Here is a 17,170-nt window from a genome sequence, read left to right as displayed (position 1 = left end):
CCCTCGCTGTCTTCCCTAGGCTTCGACATAGCTTCCAGGAGGATCTGCTCCATGATTACACAGGGCACAGAGGTGAGGCTGACTGGTCAGTCGTTCCCAGGGACCTCCTTTTTACCCTTTTTACAAATGGGTGTGATATTCCCTTTTCTCCAGTCACTGGGGATTTCACCTGACTGCCATGACTCCTCCTCAATGCCTAGATTTATCATTATTCACACTTTTGAGGTCTTGGATAGTTTAAAATACGTCATTTTGTTGGTACTATAGTATTTGTGATGGTTTTGTCCAACTTCAGCTAAAAACCTAGTTTGCATTGAAAAAAGTTTGAAAGCTGGAAGTAAACAGAAATTTGTGGTGGTCTTTGCAATTTAATTTTGTAAACAATGTTTGAGAGCATGGCAGTTGAACAGAATAAACTAGTCCATTGTATAAAGTAGCAAATAAATGCTATTTGATTTCCGACATAGTAGAACTTTTAGTAAACACATACTTAAGTAGAAGGCAAAGTATTATAATCGTAGTTAATAATGCTATACTCTTAGCTTTTGTGTGCATTCAGCTCCCCCCCCCCCCCCCGTAAGTTTCTCTCATCTACTCAAATCCTTTCCTTCTGGAAGGCTTATGGACAAAATAACTTTTAGGTACTTCGTCTTTAGAGAAATCAGTTGGGGGGGTATAGTAATAATAAATTCCATTTTGAATAAATGTTCAACTTTCAAATTATTCATATTTTTCTCTTAAATCCTGGTATGTGTTCTATCCAGCATACCTTATTTGCAGAGAACAAATATTATAAGACTTAGCTGAATTTGTAATGGAGTAATTTTAGAATGCATTTACATTTTAGAATACATTCTTAGCTTTGAGACTTAGAGCTGTGCAAAATGGCAAATCCTTCTGTCTGACTGTAATAATTTTATTTCAGGCACAGATAGTTTTATTGGTGATCCTCATACTTGCTATTGGAGACTTTGTCATAGGGACATTTATTCCTTTGGACAATAAGAAGCCTAAAGGTTTCTTTGGTTATAAAGGTAAGTTGGAACAGTTAGTATCTTAAATAACACCTTTGCAGAGAAGAGACGTGCTGTCATAATTGATTAAAACATCTAAAATAGCTTATAGTCGCTTCCTATTTAACTACAGAGATTGCTTTTCCCAGTTCTTTCAAGCTTGTGTTGTTTTATTCCTTAATCTTAAAATTTTTGAGGCTGAAAACTGGTCCTGCTTGCTTAATATCAATTATACTAACTTTAAAAAGGCTGGATCATATTATACATACTTGTTCTGTTTTTAAAGACTTTTAAAGTTTACTGTGTTCACTTTTAATTTTGAGCTGAAGTGATGAATTAGGGCTTACCTATGTTAAAATGCTCTACACTTGGGTAGGGCATGCTGCTGTGTGTGGGCATGGGATTTTTTTTTTTCTTCAGCTTTTCCATTAGGGTAATATTGGCTGGAATTGGCTAATACTGTAGGCTATATATGAATAATGGCAGACTTAAATGAAAAAATCTTTCTCTACAGCTGAAATATTTGCGGAGAATTTTGGACCAGATTTCCGAAATGAGGAAACTTTCTTTTCTGTATTTGCTATTTTCTTCCCTGCTGCAACCGGCATACTTGCTGGTGCAAATATCTCAGGTGATCTTGCGGTGAGTAGTGAATTAGCAAATTCTGACCACAAATGTAGAGTTAATGTTTATCTGTATCATGACTGCCCACTGAAATTTTTCTTTCAGGATCCACAGTCAGCCATACCTAAGGGAATGCTGTTGGCCATCTTAATTACTACTTTGGTTTACATAGGAATTGCAGTATCTGTAGGTAAATAGTGGACGTTTTTTACTTTATCATTTCACATTCTTTGTGAGGGTATGTTTTAATATAGCTTATGTAATTCAGTTTGCCTCTCATGCATAGGAAAGTAATAGCCAGAGCTTTCTAATTTTTATTGTTGGAGATCCAAGTTTTCAGCTGTGTTTTATAATTTTTTTAAATGAGTGATATTTTTCTAAGGTTAGTGGTGACTGCTTCAGACTAAAGACAACAATTAAATGACACAAGATTTCATATTAGTATCTCCTAATCTGTGGTAGCATTTCTGTTAAGATGTTTAGAATTCGGCAGTAGGATTCTGTATTAGAAAAGTGCATTTTCAGGAAATATTCACTTAACACCTGTGCTGATTGAAAATGGTGCAAGTCAGCTATTCTACCTGAAGCAAATTTTGGGATGGTCACGCTACTCTCTGCCAAGGTGGCATGAACAGTAATTCCCAGTAGAGGGAGGAGAGTGAGTGACATCTTTTATCTGTCTAACCCCACTTTCAGAAGTGTTGTCATGTTCAGAAATGTCTATAGCTTTTATTTTTTGGGGGGAAGAGGAGATGATCTGAAATGTTTTTGTGTGTCACATAGTTTCTGGCAGTAGTCAGTTTTCTTATATGAAAGACCTTGCTTTAGCTTAGTTGTGCTGCCTTTTGAATGAAATTCATGTTTATAAGAGTACCATTGCATTGATCTTACCACTAATTATACTTCCTTTCTAAAGATACCAATCTTGCTAGTCTGCCGCCGTTGGCTAACAGTATATTGTAGCGCTGCCAAATAATTTCTCTCTAGTGATTGTGCTCTATGCAGGATAATGACTAACAGTAAACCTGTCTTCTAATTAGATTGACCACATAGATCTCTGCTACCAAATATTAATATTTTTAGAACTTGAACCCCCATACTCATTAATATTCATCTATATTAATCTGTTAATAGAATACTTTAGTCATCTTTTAAACATTTTTACAATTTACAATTAGAAATCTGTTAATTAAAAATTCCTATTATCAGAAGTTATAGGTTATGAAATGAAAGACAAAGTGAAATTTAGCTTCTTGTTGTTGTTGTTGGCATTGGACCAGGAACTGGACAGATGCAAATACTCTTTCCCTTCCCCCACCAACTATTCCCCACTGTGTACTTCTAATGAAGTGATGAGCAAGTCATTAAAACTTTGAAGGGGCTAGCAAATGTCACTGAATAGTGATGTCTGAGGGGGATGAGAACAAACTCTAGGTGCTCACCAATTTGAGGGGTCCTGTAAATCTCGGTTCATTATCCATGCAGCTATGACTGGTCTTTCCCTGATGTACCTGAATATTGTCAAAATACCTTCATATTTAAGATATTTGGGTACTGTGCTGATAAAGTTGTTTAAAAAAAATTAAAATTCTCAGCTTAGTTCAATATTTGCATGCTATGTAGTAAATAAGAGGTTTAAGAGACTGAGTAAAGAGGGCTTAGAAAGGGAAAATTGCTAGCCATACAGCCAGAGCTAGGCACCCTATTTCAAAAAGATAGCAGTTGTGGTGGGAAAGCGTGCAGTTCATATTTTAGCAAGGGACTCATGCAGATGTGCAGGGTGGCAGGATTAAGGTTGTATAAGAAACATTTGTATCAAAATTCTTGAAAGACTTATTTAAAAGCACAACATTTAGACTGCAATGTAGTTGCTTTAAAACAAGAAAAGCCCCAATAAAAACAAACTCCTCAACAGGGTTAAGGCATGCTTTCTCCACACAAAGAGGTAAGACTAATGAGAGGCTAACTGTAGCACCAAAGAAGTTGCGAAGCCCTCTCAGTTGCAGTCTGGAGCACTCAGGGTAGCATCTCTGGAGATCTTGCTGCTTGTATGTACTTGTAAAGAACTTGATATAGATGGTCTGTTAACCTTATCAGAGGCTTATAGCGCAGGAAAAACTTCATTTGACTTTGGCAGGAATATGCTTTTGAATGCCTATAAAAAGGTGAAACCCTATTTTTACAGAAAAGAGGACCTAGTGATTATTAAGGAAAATGTTGCCAGAATCTATTATAAATAAAACCTTTCTGAATTAAGGTTAAATAAAATGACTGAACTGTTACTTAGATATAAGTATCTTCTATTGAGAATGCAGCTTGACCAACTGGCTTCTGTTTTGTATTCTCTTGTACTATTTGTTCATAGTGCCATTGTCCCTTTCTGTTGTACTTTGACTCCAAATTCAGCTGGCTGGCAGCTCTTACACACACGCAGGGGAACAAGGAATGAGACGGTTGTGATACCACACTGTAGCTATTTAATGGGATTCTCAGCTTACATGAGTCTACCACTGCAACATATTACCAACAAGATGTTGTCTAGAAATAGTTCAGTAAGTAAATATATTGTGACATTCATTATATCCTACTTCAATGGCCGGGGGAAATACTTGCATGGTGGAAGAGAAGAAATATTTTTTTTTTTCCTCATACAGAACTTTTAATCCCAATTAAGATGAAACAAACAAGAAACCACACCCCCCCACCCAGAAGAAAACCTTAAGAGAGATGATCAGTATAGGAAACTCTTACTGAATTTTAACCAATTGGGCCTAGTAAGCAACTGAAAAATAAATCTGAAAATTGGAAGTATTAAGTAATGTCCACCTATCAGGGCCAGGTGTTGCTTAAGTTCTAAAGGCTAGGAAGCAATCTAAATATGGTATATGTATTTAGGGATTCTCCTTATCAATGGAAAAAGTAACAAATTATTTTACATAGATAGCAGGCATTGCCATTTGAGAAAATTAAACCTATTCTTGTATGCTTGTAGTATATCTGTGCCTTTTATCTTATTTTGCAAGCAAGTCATTTAAGTCATCCATAGTCGCATACTTCCGTTCCCAGGACCTCCTCATCATTTAAGGTCCTAAAAGACCAGAGCAAGGGAATTCTCTTGGCCTTTAGTGGTCTGCAGACTTTCCTCTTATCTTCCCCACTCATTTAATTGCCTTTCCTCGATACATTGGCTGGTGTCCAAACACAATTTAACTACCTCAATTGTTAAACATAGAATGTTGAATAATACTCAGACTCCTCTAGTTTGTCTAAAAAACAAAAACAAACAAACAAGCCCCAAACAACAAAAAAACCCACCCAAACAACCCACACAAACCTTTTGCAGTCTTTTTAATCAGGTGACAGTAATCTTAGTACTTAGAGGCTGAAATGTTGTCTTCACAGTTTTCCTGAACAGTGGAATTTTACTCATAAAGTAGTTGAAGACAGCAGTTTTCAAGTGATAGAACTTAACACCCTGCCCCCTGCCCCCTGCCCCCCCCCCCCCCAAGGGAGAAAAGTAACAGTAGTGATGAGTCTGTGGGATTTTACAGTACAACAAAGAATCACATGGGAGGTGGGTTGTCAGAAACTGACTTGCAACAGGGCTTTCATGACAAACTGCTTGTGATTGCTTTTTGGTTTGGGTTTGGGTTTGTTTTTTTTTTAAATGACTGAGCCATGTTGACTGAGATGTACAAGCTGTTTATATACAGTTTGAGATTAAAAGTTGTGAAAGTGTTCTCTGTGAACACAGGAAATATGTAATAGTAGACTCTAAACTGAAGTATGTGTATGAAGCTTTATAACATAAGTCATCTTATGTTACGGCGAGTTAAGGTCATTGGTGATTCCCTCCTGTGCGGAACGGAAGCACCCATTTGCAGACCAGAACCTCTTTTCAGGGAAGTTTACTGCCTCCCTGGGGCCCGAATTAGGGACGTCACCACAAGACTGAAGAGCCTAGTTCAACCTTCAGACTACTGTCCATTCCTGCTCTTTCACGTGGGTACAAATGATGTCACAACAAAAAGTCTGAGGTCAGTCAAAAGAGATTTCAGAGCCCTGGGAAGAATGCTAAAAAATTCGGGAGCACAGGTAGCGTTTTCCTCAGTCCTCCCAGTAATGGGGGGAGACTTTGGAAGAAGCAGGTGAGCGCAGGATATCAATATCTGGCTCCAGGACTGGTGCCTCCGCCAAAACTTTGGGTTTTTAAACCATGGAAGAGCCATCGAGACACAAGGTATGCTGGGGCCTGCCGGGATCCACCTGTTCCGATGGGGAAAAACACATCTCTGGGCATAAGCTGGCAGGACTGATCGAGAGAGCTTTAAACTAGAATCGACGGGGGAAGGGGATGCCAACAGGATTACAGTAGGTAAGCCAAGAGTTGGCATGGCATCACCTGAGGGTGGCAATGCATTTACACTGCTCCTGGGAGCACAGAGGGCTCAGGAGCGTATCTGAAACGCTTGTACACCAACGCACGCAGTATGAGAAACAAACAGGATGAACTGGAAGCTCCCAGAGCTACGATATCATTGGTATTAGTGAGACTTGGTGGAATGGGCCCCACGATTGGAGTGCTGGGATGGAGGGCTACAGGCTGTTCAGGAGGGATAGACAGGGCAGGCGAGGTGGAGGTGCCACACTATATGTAAGGGAGAGATTTGACTGTACAGCCCTTACAGTTAGGGATGATGTGGTTGAGAGCCTCTGGGTGGGGATTAGCGGGACGGAAAACAAAGGAGGTGTTGTAGTGGGCGTCTACTACCGATCGCCCAGCCAGGATGTAAGCGCTGATGAGTTAATCTATAGGCAATTAGGAGAAATTTCAGGATTGGTAGCCCTTGTCCTTATGGGAGCTTTCAACTTCCCAGACATCAACTGGGAATATCACACTGCTGTGACGAGCGGGTCTTGGAAATTCTTGAAGTTTGTAGGAGATAACTTCTTGTCACAGGCACTCAGTGAGCCAACTAGGAAAGATGCCCTCCTAGACTTGCTATTTCGCAGAATCACAGAATGGTTGGGGTTGGAAGGGACCTGTGAATAGAGAAGGAATCGTGGGGGATGTGATTGTTGAAGAAACTTAGCTAACATTGTATTAGGCCAAGATGTTCTTCGTATATGTTAAGCTAATAAGTAAAGGGCACTTAATTATCTCTGATTAGAAGAACAGACATTCGGTATCCTTGGAGAAGGACTGAGAGACTGAGAGACTGATAAAAGGGAAAGCTCCCGCCTCAGCTGGGTGATAAAGTACGAAGTCAGTATCCTTTAACCAAGGACATCCCAGGGCAATTAGACCTTAAGGAGGACAACTAATCAGGATGTTTTATGTATGTTGCCAACTTGGTAAGAACTATCCTCGTTATAATACTAAAAATCACGCCCATAGGTCAGAAAGCCCCCTACTCAAATAAGCCCCTTACCCTCTGAGCATGCGTAGTAAATTTAAAAGGAGCTGTACCTTTAAGATGAAGTGAGAAAGAAGCTAACCAATGACTAGCTGGGGGGTGCGAATATTACATGTTACTAACACATTTAAGTGTATAAATACCTACTGCAATTTTGACCCGGGGTGCTTGATTTGTGGGAAACCACCGAGCACCCAGGCTTGCGCAACCCTGAAATAAATAAGCGATGTCTCTCCTGAGTGTGTGATTATTGACTCATTGCACACCGGGCAACGAATCTGCTTTTTGGACAACGTGATGGTAGGTGGCTGTCTTGGCCACAGTGATCATGAAATGGTTGAGTTTGAAACTTTCAGCATAATGAGAAGAAAGGACAGCAGAGTTGCTACCCTGGACTTCAGGAGAGCAAACTCTAAGCTATTCAAGGAGCTACTTAGCAGAGTCCCCTGGGAATCTGCTTTTGAGGGCTTAAGAGTCCACGAGTGCTGGTCAGTCTTTAAGAACCACCTTTTAGAAGCAGGCAAGTCCACTGTGTCGAAAGTCAAGCAAGCGGGGCAGAAGACCAGCTTGGCTGAACAGGGACGTCCTCATGGAGCTCAAGAGGAAAAAGAAATGGTATGATCTCTGGAAGCAAGGTCGGGCTTCGCAGGAAGATTACAGAGCTGTGGTTCGTATATGCAGGGAGAAGACACGAAAGGCCAAAGCTCAACTAGAGTTGAAACTGGCCGGTGTTGTGTCAGATAACAAGGGCTTTTTAAGTATGTTAATAGCAAGAAGAGATCTAAAGAAAACATTGGACCGATACTTGTTGAAGATGGTCACCTGACTAATAGGGATGAAGACAAAGTGGAGGCATTCACTGCATTTTTTGCCTCAGTCTTTAATAATACTGATAGACCTTGGGCTGCCTGGTCCCTTGAGTCAGAGGACCACGAGTGTGGGAACGGTGAATTTCCATTTGTGGACTCTGAAATTGTAAGGGACGAGCTGTATCAGCTGAATGTTCGCAAGTCTGTGGGGCCTGATGGGATTCATCGCAGAGTACTGAAGCAGCTAGTGGATGTTATGGCAGGACCCCTCTCGATCATCTACCAAAGGTCTTGGGAGTCTGGGGAGGTCCCTGCTGGCTGGAAGCTAGCCAATGTTATTCCAATTTACAAGAAGGGCGAGAGGGAAGACCCAGGGAACTACAGACCTATTAGTCTAACCTCAGTACCCGGAAAAACTATGGAGAAGATCATACTGGGTACTACAAAAAGGCATTTAAAGAATAATGCGATCCTCAGGCACAGACAACATGGGTTCACAAAGGGAAAGTCCTGTTTAACCAATTTGATATCCTTCTATGATAAGGTCACCCACCTAGTGGATGAAGGGAAGGCAGTGGATGTAGTTTTTCTGGATTTTAGTAAGGCTTTTGATACTGTCCCTCACAGCATCCTTCTGGACAAGTTGTCCAGCTGTGGGATGAGCAGGTTCACGGTGTGCTGGGTGAAGAACTGGCTGAAGGGCAGAGCTCAAAGGGTTGTAGTGAATGGGGCTACATCTGGCTGGCGACCGGTCACCAGCGGCGTTCCTCAGGGTTCAGTTCTAGGGCCAGTCCTGTTCAATATATTTATCAACGATCTGAATGCAGGAGTCGAATGCACCATTAGCAAGTTTGGTGACGATACCAAACTGGGAGGTGCTGTTGACTCACTCGAGGGACAAGAGGCCTTGCAGAGGGATCTAGATGTATTGGAGCATTGGGCAATGATTAATGGGATGAAATTTAACAAGTTCAAATGCCTGATCCTGCACCTGGGATGGAGTAACACTGGGCACAAGTATAGTTTGGGAGAGGAGTGGCTGGAGAGCAGCCCTGCAGAAAGGGATCTGGGGGTGCTGGCCGACAGCAGGCTCGATAGGAGTCAGCAGTGTGCCCTGGCAGCCAAGAGGGCAGAACGCGTCCTGGGGTGCATTAAACACAATATAACCAGCTGGTCAAAAGAGATGATGAGCCTGCTGTATTCAGCGCTGGTGTGGCCTCACCTTGAGTATTGAGTGCAGTTCTGGGCCCCACAATTTAAGAAGGCTGTGAAGGTCCTTGAATGTGTCCAGAGGAGGGCAACAAAGCCAGTGGAAGGGCTGGAAGGAATGTCCTATGGGGAGCGGGGCTAAGGACTTTGGGCTTGTCCAGTTTGGAGAAAAGGAGGCTGAGGGGTGACCTCATTGCTCTCTACGGCTTCCTGAGGAGGGGAAGTGGAGAGGGAGGTGCTGATCTCTTCTGCCTGGTATCCAGTGACAAGACGCGTGGGAATGGTTCAAAGCTGCGTCAGGAGAGGTTTAGACTGGACGTTAGGAAGCACTTCTTTACCGAGAGGGTGGACAAACACTGGAACAGGCTTCCTAGAGAGGTGGCCGATGTCCCATGCCTGTCAGTGTTTAAGAGGCATTTGGACAATGCCCTTAATAACATGCTTGAACTTTTGGTCAGCCCTGACTTGGTCAGGCAGTTGGACTGGATGATCATTTTAGGTCCCTTCCAACTGAAATAGTCTATTCTGTTCTATGGTGTTCTATGCTATTCTATTTTATATATCTCTATTATTAGAGGGAAAGGAGGAAATTCCAGGAAAACTATTCATTAGATAATCTAGGAACGTTAACGTCCTTGCTTGATTTATATCTGTCAGGCAAACCTTTTTTGTCACTATACCTGGAAATTTTTTTACTGTGGAATCATCACACTTAATCTTCTAGGAAAATAAACAGTTGCAAAATTGTGTACACCTATCTATATACGTATGTACGTATCACTACAAAACTGCACTCCACTAGGAAAAGTGCACAAAAAAATTAGTAAAAAAAAAAATAAATAATTTTTTTTAAAAAATCAAGCCCAACACCCACACTAACAATCACGTGATGGTGCTTAATACTAACTTCAAATAAAGTGCTATGGGAAAGTCATGATTCAAAGATTGAACTAAAAATGAGCTATTAAACTTTTGCCGTTCAAGTGATTTGTAGCTTTCCTCTGTGCTAGGTTTTTCCTTTTTGTTATTTATTGGACTCTGGCTTCTCTAAAACTTAGGCTCTTCTCAAACAAGAAAGCAGATAGTTAGCTTGCTTGTGTTTGTTCTTCACGGTGAAGAAGTGCTTAAGACTGAAACTTATTAAAAACATAAATGCCTTATCGTAATGTTGCTCTGTGAGAATATGCTTACCTAAAAAGGGAATTAAGCTAGACACATGTCCTTCCTAAGTGCAGGTTCAGTCTGTTAATGCTTATTCTTGTGATTGGGTCTGCTCTAGGTTCCTGTGTTGTTCGAGATGCTACAGGGAATGTTAATAACACCATTGTCACTGAGCTGACAAACTGTACTACTGCAGCTTGCAAATTAAACTATGATTTCTCATCCTGCCAGACAGGGTGTCAGTACGGGCTGATGAACAATTTCCAGGTATGAAATGTTCTCTTAAATTAATTTAATGGGGTTTGTGCTTTTTTTTTTTTTTTTGAAATGCATATTAACAACAAAAAATTGGTTAAAAATGTCTATCTCCATAAATACAAGGTTAATCTGGAATAGTTCAGGGGTACACTCAAGCTAGTATGTAGAACAGCAAGGTAACTATGTTTAAAAAAAGCAAAACACCTTTGGGTATTTGTATGCAGCTGGTATATTTACTCTTCTCCTGAGCAAGCTGCTTAGGTTAGTGGTGGTATTGCAGCTTGCTCTGTTTAGATAATTGAATGTCATCATTCAGGGATGACAGGGATAGATGTATTCATTCTTAATAGTGAGGCATAGTAATTATAGGAGATCTCTGTCAGTAACTTCTTTCTTGGGTTTGTTGGCTGTTTTTTTTTTAACTTGAAATTTCCTAGGAAATGTATTGGCTTTTTTAAAATGGTGTTACATAGTGGTCACAGTATCATCTTTAACAGTAAGGATTTTGTGAGATTTTTATAAGAACTGATGTTATACTTAAAAAAGATTGAAGAGTAGTGAGTAGTATTCTATCACTCCTGTACACTTTGTGTTGCATTCAGTTCTTACAGCAAAGAATTGATTTGTATTTAGTGCTTAGGCAGATGTGGTTTTGAATGCACTTGCTGGACAACAAATGGATGATCCATAATACAGTTTACCTATGGAAAGCTTAGATGACGTGAAGAGCTGTGGGCGGAAGGTTTAGAATTGCACTCAGCAGGATGGTAGCAGGCTTGCATGGGAAGACCGTCTTTAGTTCCTGTTGCAGTTATTGCAAATGAAGCGCAGGTCCTTGCAGGCTTCAGGCATTCCTCTGTTCAGTGTCACAATGGCTGTGAGTGGGTAAAAGAGTAACTTCAGGAAATTATTTGGGCTCTGTAGCCTGAGCTTTTATCTAATTCTAGTTGAGTTCCACTACTGGATAAAATAAATGCAGAATTTGGTCACATAACTATTTTGAAGTATACAAAATGGTTTTTTATGAAACCATCTAATTTTGGATGACAGTCAGAGGTGGCATGAAACTAAATTCCAGAAACAGTGTAAAAGTTCTACTAAAACACTCCTCTTGCAAAGGATATAGGCTATAAAACATTGGAAAACGGAAGGGGGGGTTGAATACAGTATTATCCATATGCATTATATTTTAAAAACCCAAATCGGAAAACAAAACCACAAAGGAAAAAAAACCCCTAAGACAGAGAAGCCACTGTTTGTTTTCATGCAGCTTTACTTTTTCTCTACAATGGCTAGACCAAATAACTGAAACTCTTGCTGGCTATCGTCCCTTCATATTATGTGTGCACTTGCAAGGATGTAAATTTTCTCCACTAGAGCTACCTGCATAAGTGGGCTTCTAGGTCTTGTGGTTACGAGTTCTGGATTATGGTGTATAAATTGAGTGGCCTCTCCCCGGCCTCCTCAACTTAGACCTTGCCTGTCCTCGAGCCATGCCCATCTTGCCTTGCCCACTGGCTTGCCTGTCTCACCTCACTTTGGCCTTGGGCCTCCCCCTGGGCCTCACCTCAGGCCTTGCCTTGCCTGCCACCTCGCCTGTCTGCCCTTTGCCCTTGCTTTGGCCATGGGACTTCCCTTGCCCATCTCCGTTTGGCCTTGCCTGTTCTGCCTCTCCTTGGGCCTCCAGCCTTGCCCATCTTGCTTTGCTCTTGCTTCGCCACCCGCGGTCCAAGGCTCGCCCCAGGCTCGCCCCCCACGGGACGAGGCTCACCCTCACCCTGCCGCCCTCGGGACGAGGCTCGCCCTCGCCTCGCCCTCAACCCGCTGCCCTCGGGACGAGGCTCACCCTTGCCTCGCCCTCGCCTCGCCCTCGCCTCACTGCCCGCGGGATGATGCTCACCCTCGCCTTGCCCTCGCCATGCTGCCCGTGGGAGGGGGGCTTGCCCTCGCCTCGCCGCCCGCAGGAGGGGGCTTGACCTCACCTCGCCCTTGCCCCACCCCCTGCAGGACGAGGCTCGCCCTCAACCCGCCGCCCTCGGGCGAGGCTCGCCTTTGCCTCGCCCTTGCCCTGCCATCCGTGGAATGAAGCTCGCCCCTGCCTCGCCCTCACCCCAATGCCCATGGGTCGAGGCTCGCCCTTGCCTCACCCTCTCCTCGCCGCCTGCGGGATGATGCTCGCCCTCGCCTTGCCCTCACCCTGCCACCCGCAGGATGGGGCTTGACCTCACCTCGCCCTTGCCCCGCCCCCTGCGGGACGAGGCTTGCCCTCACCTCGCCCCACTGCCCTTGGGCGAGGCACGCCTTTGCCGCGCCCTCGCCCCGCCACCCATGGAACGAAGCTCACCCTGCCTCGCCCTCGCCCCAATGCCCATGGGTCAAGGCTCGCCCTCGTCCCGCTGCCCACGGGACAAGGCTTGCCCTTGTCTCGCCCTCTTCTTGCCTTCCCCTCGCTGCCCTCCATCCAAGGGTTGCCCTCACCTCACTCTCACCTCCCTGCCCTCTCCTCACCTCATTCTCTCCTTGCTGCGCCGCCCTCAGGACAAGGCTCATCCTTGACTCACCCTTGCCTCACCTTGCCCTCACCTTACCCCCAGGCCTTTTGGGCCTGGCCTCGCCTCACCCTCTGCCTCTTCTCCGTGGCCCTTGCCATGCCCCTAGCTTAGCTCATGTGCCCTTGCCTGACTCTAGCCTTGCCCCCGGCTCCTTGGGCCGTGCCTTGCTCTTTCCTTGCCCCACCTCTCCCCACTCCTGTCTCCTTGGCTCTCTCCTAACCCCATACCCGGTTCCTTGGCCCTTGTCCTGCACTCTTTGGGCCTTGCCTTTCCCCTTGTTCCTGTGGCCTCACCTCATCATCATCCTCCTTTACTTGGCCCCTGCCCAGCTTGGTCCTTGCCCCAGTCTCCTTGGCCCTCACCCTCACCTTTTCCCCTGTTCCTTCACTGTCATCTCGCGCTCTCTGGGCCTTCGCCTGACCCCCGGCTGCTTTGGCTTCGCCTCCCCTGGCTCCTTGCCCCTGGCTCTTTAGGCCTCGCCAGCATGCCCTAGAGGTCCTCAGGCCTTGCTCCTCTCCCAGCACGCCCTAAGCCTCTCAGGCCTCAGCTTGCCCTGCTCACAGGTCCTTGGGCCTTGCCTCTACCCCACCTCGCCTTCCTTTCCTTGAGCTTTGCCTCGCCTTGGCCTCGCCCTCCTTTCTTGGGCCTCACCTCGCCCTTCTCTTCCCCGTCTTGGCCTCCTTTCCTGAGGTTCTCCTCTGTCTCGCCCTCTTTTCACATACCTTGCCCTCCTCCTCTCCTGGGCCTTGCCCCTCCTTTCCTGGGCCTCTTTTCCTGGGTATGCCCCTTCTTTGCCTCCCCTTATTTTCTTGGGCATGCCCCTTCTCTGCCTTGCCTTCTCTTCCTGGGCCTCCCTCTCCTCTGCTCCCCTCTCTTTTCTAGGGTCTCCCCCTCCTCTGCCTCTTTCTCTGGGCCTTTGCCTCCTCTGCTTCGCCCTCTTTGCCTGGGCCCCTTCTCCTCTAACTCTCTCTCCTTACCTGGGCCTCTTCCTCTTCTGCCTCTTCCTCTTCTCCTGGGCTTCGTCCTCTTCTGCCTCACTTTCCCACTCTTTGCCTTCGTCTTTTTTGTGGGGGCTGCATCTTTGTTGCCTGGGCCTCGCCCTCCTCATCTTCACCCTCTTTGCCTTGGTCTCCTCCTCCTCTGTCTTGCTCTCTTTACCCAGCCCCACCCGTCTCGTCCCTCCTCTACCTCACCCTCTTTTCCTGGGCTTCCCCCTCATCTGCCTTATTCTCTTTTCCTGGGCATGCCTCTTCTCTTCCTAATCCTCATTTCTTGGGCATGCTCCCTCCTCTGCCTCGATTTCTTTTTCTGAGTCTTGCCCTTATGTGCCTCCCCATCCTGTTCCTGGGCCTTGCCCCTCCTCTGCCTTCCTCTCTTTTTCTGGGCCTTTCTTTTCTCTGCCTCACATTCCTTTGCTTCTCTTTCTTTCCTAGGCCTCATCCTCATTTTTTGAGTGTGCCCTCCCTCTGCCCTGTCCTCTTTTTGTGAGCATGCTCCTCTTCTGCCTCAACTTTCCCTCCTATATAGGGCGTGACTGTTCTCTTCCTCATTCTCATTTCCTGGGTGTGCCCCTTCCCTTGCCTCATCCTCTTTTTCTCAGCCTTCCCTTCTCTGCCTCCCTGTCTTTTCTAGGCTTTCCTCTCCTCTGCCTCCTTCTCTTCTTTTTTTGGGTCTCCTCTTTGCCTCAATCTTCTTTCCTCCCTTCCCCCCTGTTCCTGGACCTCCCCCTCCTCTGTCTCTCTCTCTGTGCTTGGGCATGCCCCTCCCTGTTCTTCTGCCTCCTTCTCTTAACACCTCTGTCCCTGTTCCTGGACATTCTGTTCCTCTGCCTCTGACCCGGTTCCTTTGCTTTCCTCCTCCCTGTTCCCTTCTCTGCTTCCCTTTCTTTGTTCTTGGGTTTGTCTCTCTGCCCCTCTTTGTGGGTGTGCCTTTCTCTGGGTGACCCTGTGTCCTGGTTTCAGCTGGGATGGAGTTAATTTTCTTCATAGTAGCTAGTATGGGGCTATGTTTTGGATTTGTGCTGGAAACAGCGGTGATAATGTGGAGACGTTTTAGTTGTTGCTAAGTAGCGCTTACACTAGTCAAGGACGTTTTCAGCTTCCCATGCTCTGCCGGGTGCACAAGAAGTTGGGAGGGGGCACAGCCGGGACAGCTGACCCCAACTGACCAAAGGGATATTCCATACCATATGATGTCATGCTCAGTATATAAAGCTGGGGGAAGAAGAAGGAAGGGGGGACATTCGGAGTGATGGCATTTGTCTTCCCAAGTAACCATTACGCTTGATGGAGCCCTGCTTTCCTGGAGATGGCTGAACGCCTGCCTGCCCATGGGAAGTGGTGAATTAATTCCTTGTTTTGATTTGTTTCTGCATGTGGCTTTTGCTCTACCTATTAAACTGTCTTTATCTCAACCCAGGAGTTTCCTCACTTTTACTCTTCTGATTCTTTCCCCATCCCACCAGGGGGGAAATGAGCGAGCAGCTGTGTGGTGCTTGGTTGCTGACTGGGGCAACGAAGCTCGCCCTCGCCTCACCCTTGCCTCTCCACCCACGGGACAAGGCCTTCAAGCAAGGCTCGCCCTTGCCTCGTCCTTGCCTCACCCCTCATGGGACAAGGCTAGCCCTCGCCTTGCCCTTGCCCTGCCGCCCTTGGGACGAGGCTCACCTTTGCTTCGCACTCACCACCGATGGGCTGAGGCCAATTGTATGAGGTTTAATAAGGCCAAGTGCCAGGTCTTGCACTTTGGTCACAACAACCCCATGCAATGCTACAGGCTTGGGGAAGAGTGGCTGGAAAGGTTCCTGGTGGAGAAGGACCTGGGGGTGTTGGTTGACAGCCGGCTGAACATGAGCCAGCAGTGTGCCCAGGTGGCCAAGAAGGCCAAAAGCATCCTGGCTTGTATCAGGAATAGTGTGGCCAGCAGTAGGAGGGGAGTAATCATGCCCCTGTACTCCGCCCTGGTGAGGCCACACCTTGAATATTGTGTTCAGTTTTGGGCCCCTCACTACAAGAAGGACATCGAGTTGCTGGAGTGTGGCCAAAGAAGGGCAACGAAGCTGGTGAAGGGACTAGAGAGCAGGTCTTATGAGGAAAGGTTGAGGGAACTGGGGTTGTTTAGCCTGGAGAAGAGGAGACTGAGGGGAGACCTTATTGCTCTCTACAACTACCTGAAAGGAGGTTGTAGCGAGGTGGGTGTTGGTCTCTTCTCCCAGGTCGCTAGTGCTAGAACGAGAGGAAATGGCTTCAAGCTGCATCAGGGGATGTTTAGATTGGATATTTGGAAAAATTTCTTTACTGAGAGAGTGGTCAGACATTGGAACAGGCTGCCCAGAGAGGTGGTAGAGTCGCCATCCCTGGAGGTATTTAAAAGACGTGTAGACGTGGCACTTGAGGGCATGGTTTAGGAGACATGGTATTGTTGGGTTGACTGTTGGACTCGATGATCCTAGAGGTCTTTTCCAACCTTAATGATTCTATGATTCTATGACGTCATATGGTATGGAATATCACTTTGGTCAGTTTGCTTCAGCTGTCCCAGCTGTGTCCTCTCCCAAATTCTTGTGCACCCCTATCCTAGTTGCTGCTGGGGTGGGGTGAGGAGCAGAAAAGGCCTTGAGTCTGTGTAAGCTCTGCTCAGCAGGAACTAAAACATCCCTGTATTATCAACACTGTTTTAATCAGAAATCCAAAACATAGCCCCATAAAAGCTACTATGAACAAAATTATATCTATGCCATCTAAAACCAGCTCTTTCTCCACCCCTTATTCCATACCATTTATGTCATGCTCAGGTCCTGCACTACCAAAATACATTCTCATTACCCACCACCCCACTTCCCATCCTTTTTTGATAAATATACACAGATATCGTCCCCTTAATCTATGGGCCATTCCTCTAAAATGACCAGAAATGCCAGAAAAAGTCCACTCAGTTCATTTCAATCTATGACTTTGGGCTCCATCGCTCAGGACAGGAGAGGTGGTGTGCTGCGTGGAGTTATTGGGCACCAAAGCCATCTCAGTTCAGGTCACTGCTGCACTTGCACTGCTTCTTTTAAGGTTCATCCTCCATTGGTTCAGGTGGTTCCTGCTACAGTACTTCCTATAACATGCAACTGAAATAAT

At 45.4% G+C, this 17,170-nt stretch overlaps 1 protein-coding gene across 1 annotated transcript in view; it reads left to right on the top strand.

Moving 5' to 3' along the window:
• Positions 1–17,170, top strand: part of LOC135316455 (solute carrier family 12 member 2-like) — a 147,052-nt gene that overhangs the window by 62,191 nt on the left and 67,691 nt on the right. The window contains exons 7-10 of the mRNA XM_064469903.1: positions 926–1,034; positions 1,528–1,655; positions 1,743–1,827; positions 10,352–10,500. Coding sequence (XP_064325973.1) covers positions 926–1,034; positions 1,528–1,655; positions 1,743–1,827; positions 10,352–10,500 — 471 coding nt within the window. The remainder of the gene's footprint in view (positions 1–925; positions 1,035–1,527; positions 1,656–1,742; positions 1,828–10,351; positions 10,501–17,170) is intronic.

Source organism: Phalacrocorax carbo, chromosome 19 (assembly GCF_963921805.1).
Source record: "Phalacrocorax carbo chromosome 19, bPhaCar2.1, whole genome shotgun sequence".
In the NCBI taxonomy this organism is placed as follows: domain Eukaryota; kingdom Metazoa; phylum Chordata; class Aves; order Suliformes; family Phalacrocoracidae; genus Phalacrocorax; species Phalacrocorax carbo.
This window is presented reverse-complemented; position numbering and strand designations above follow the sequence as displayed.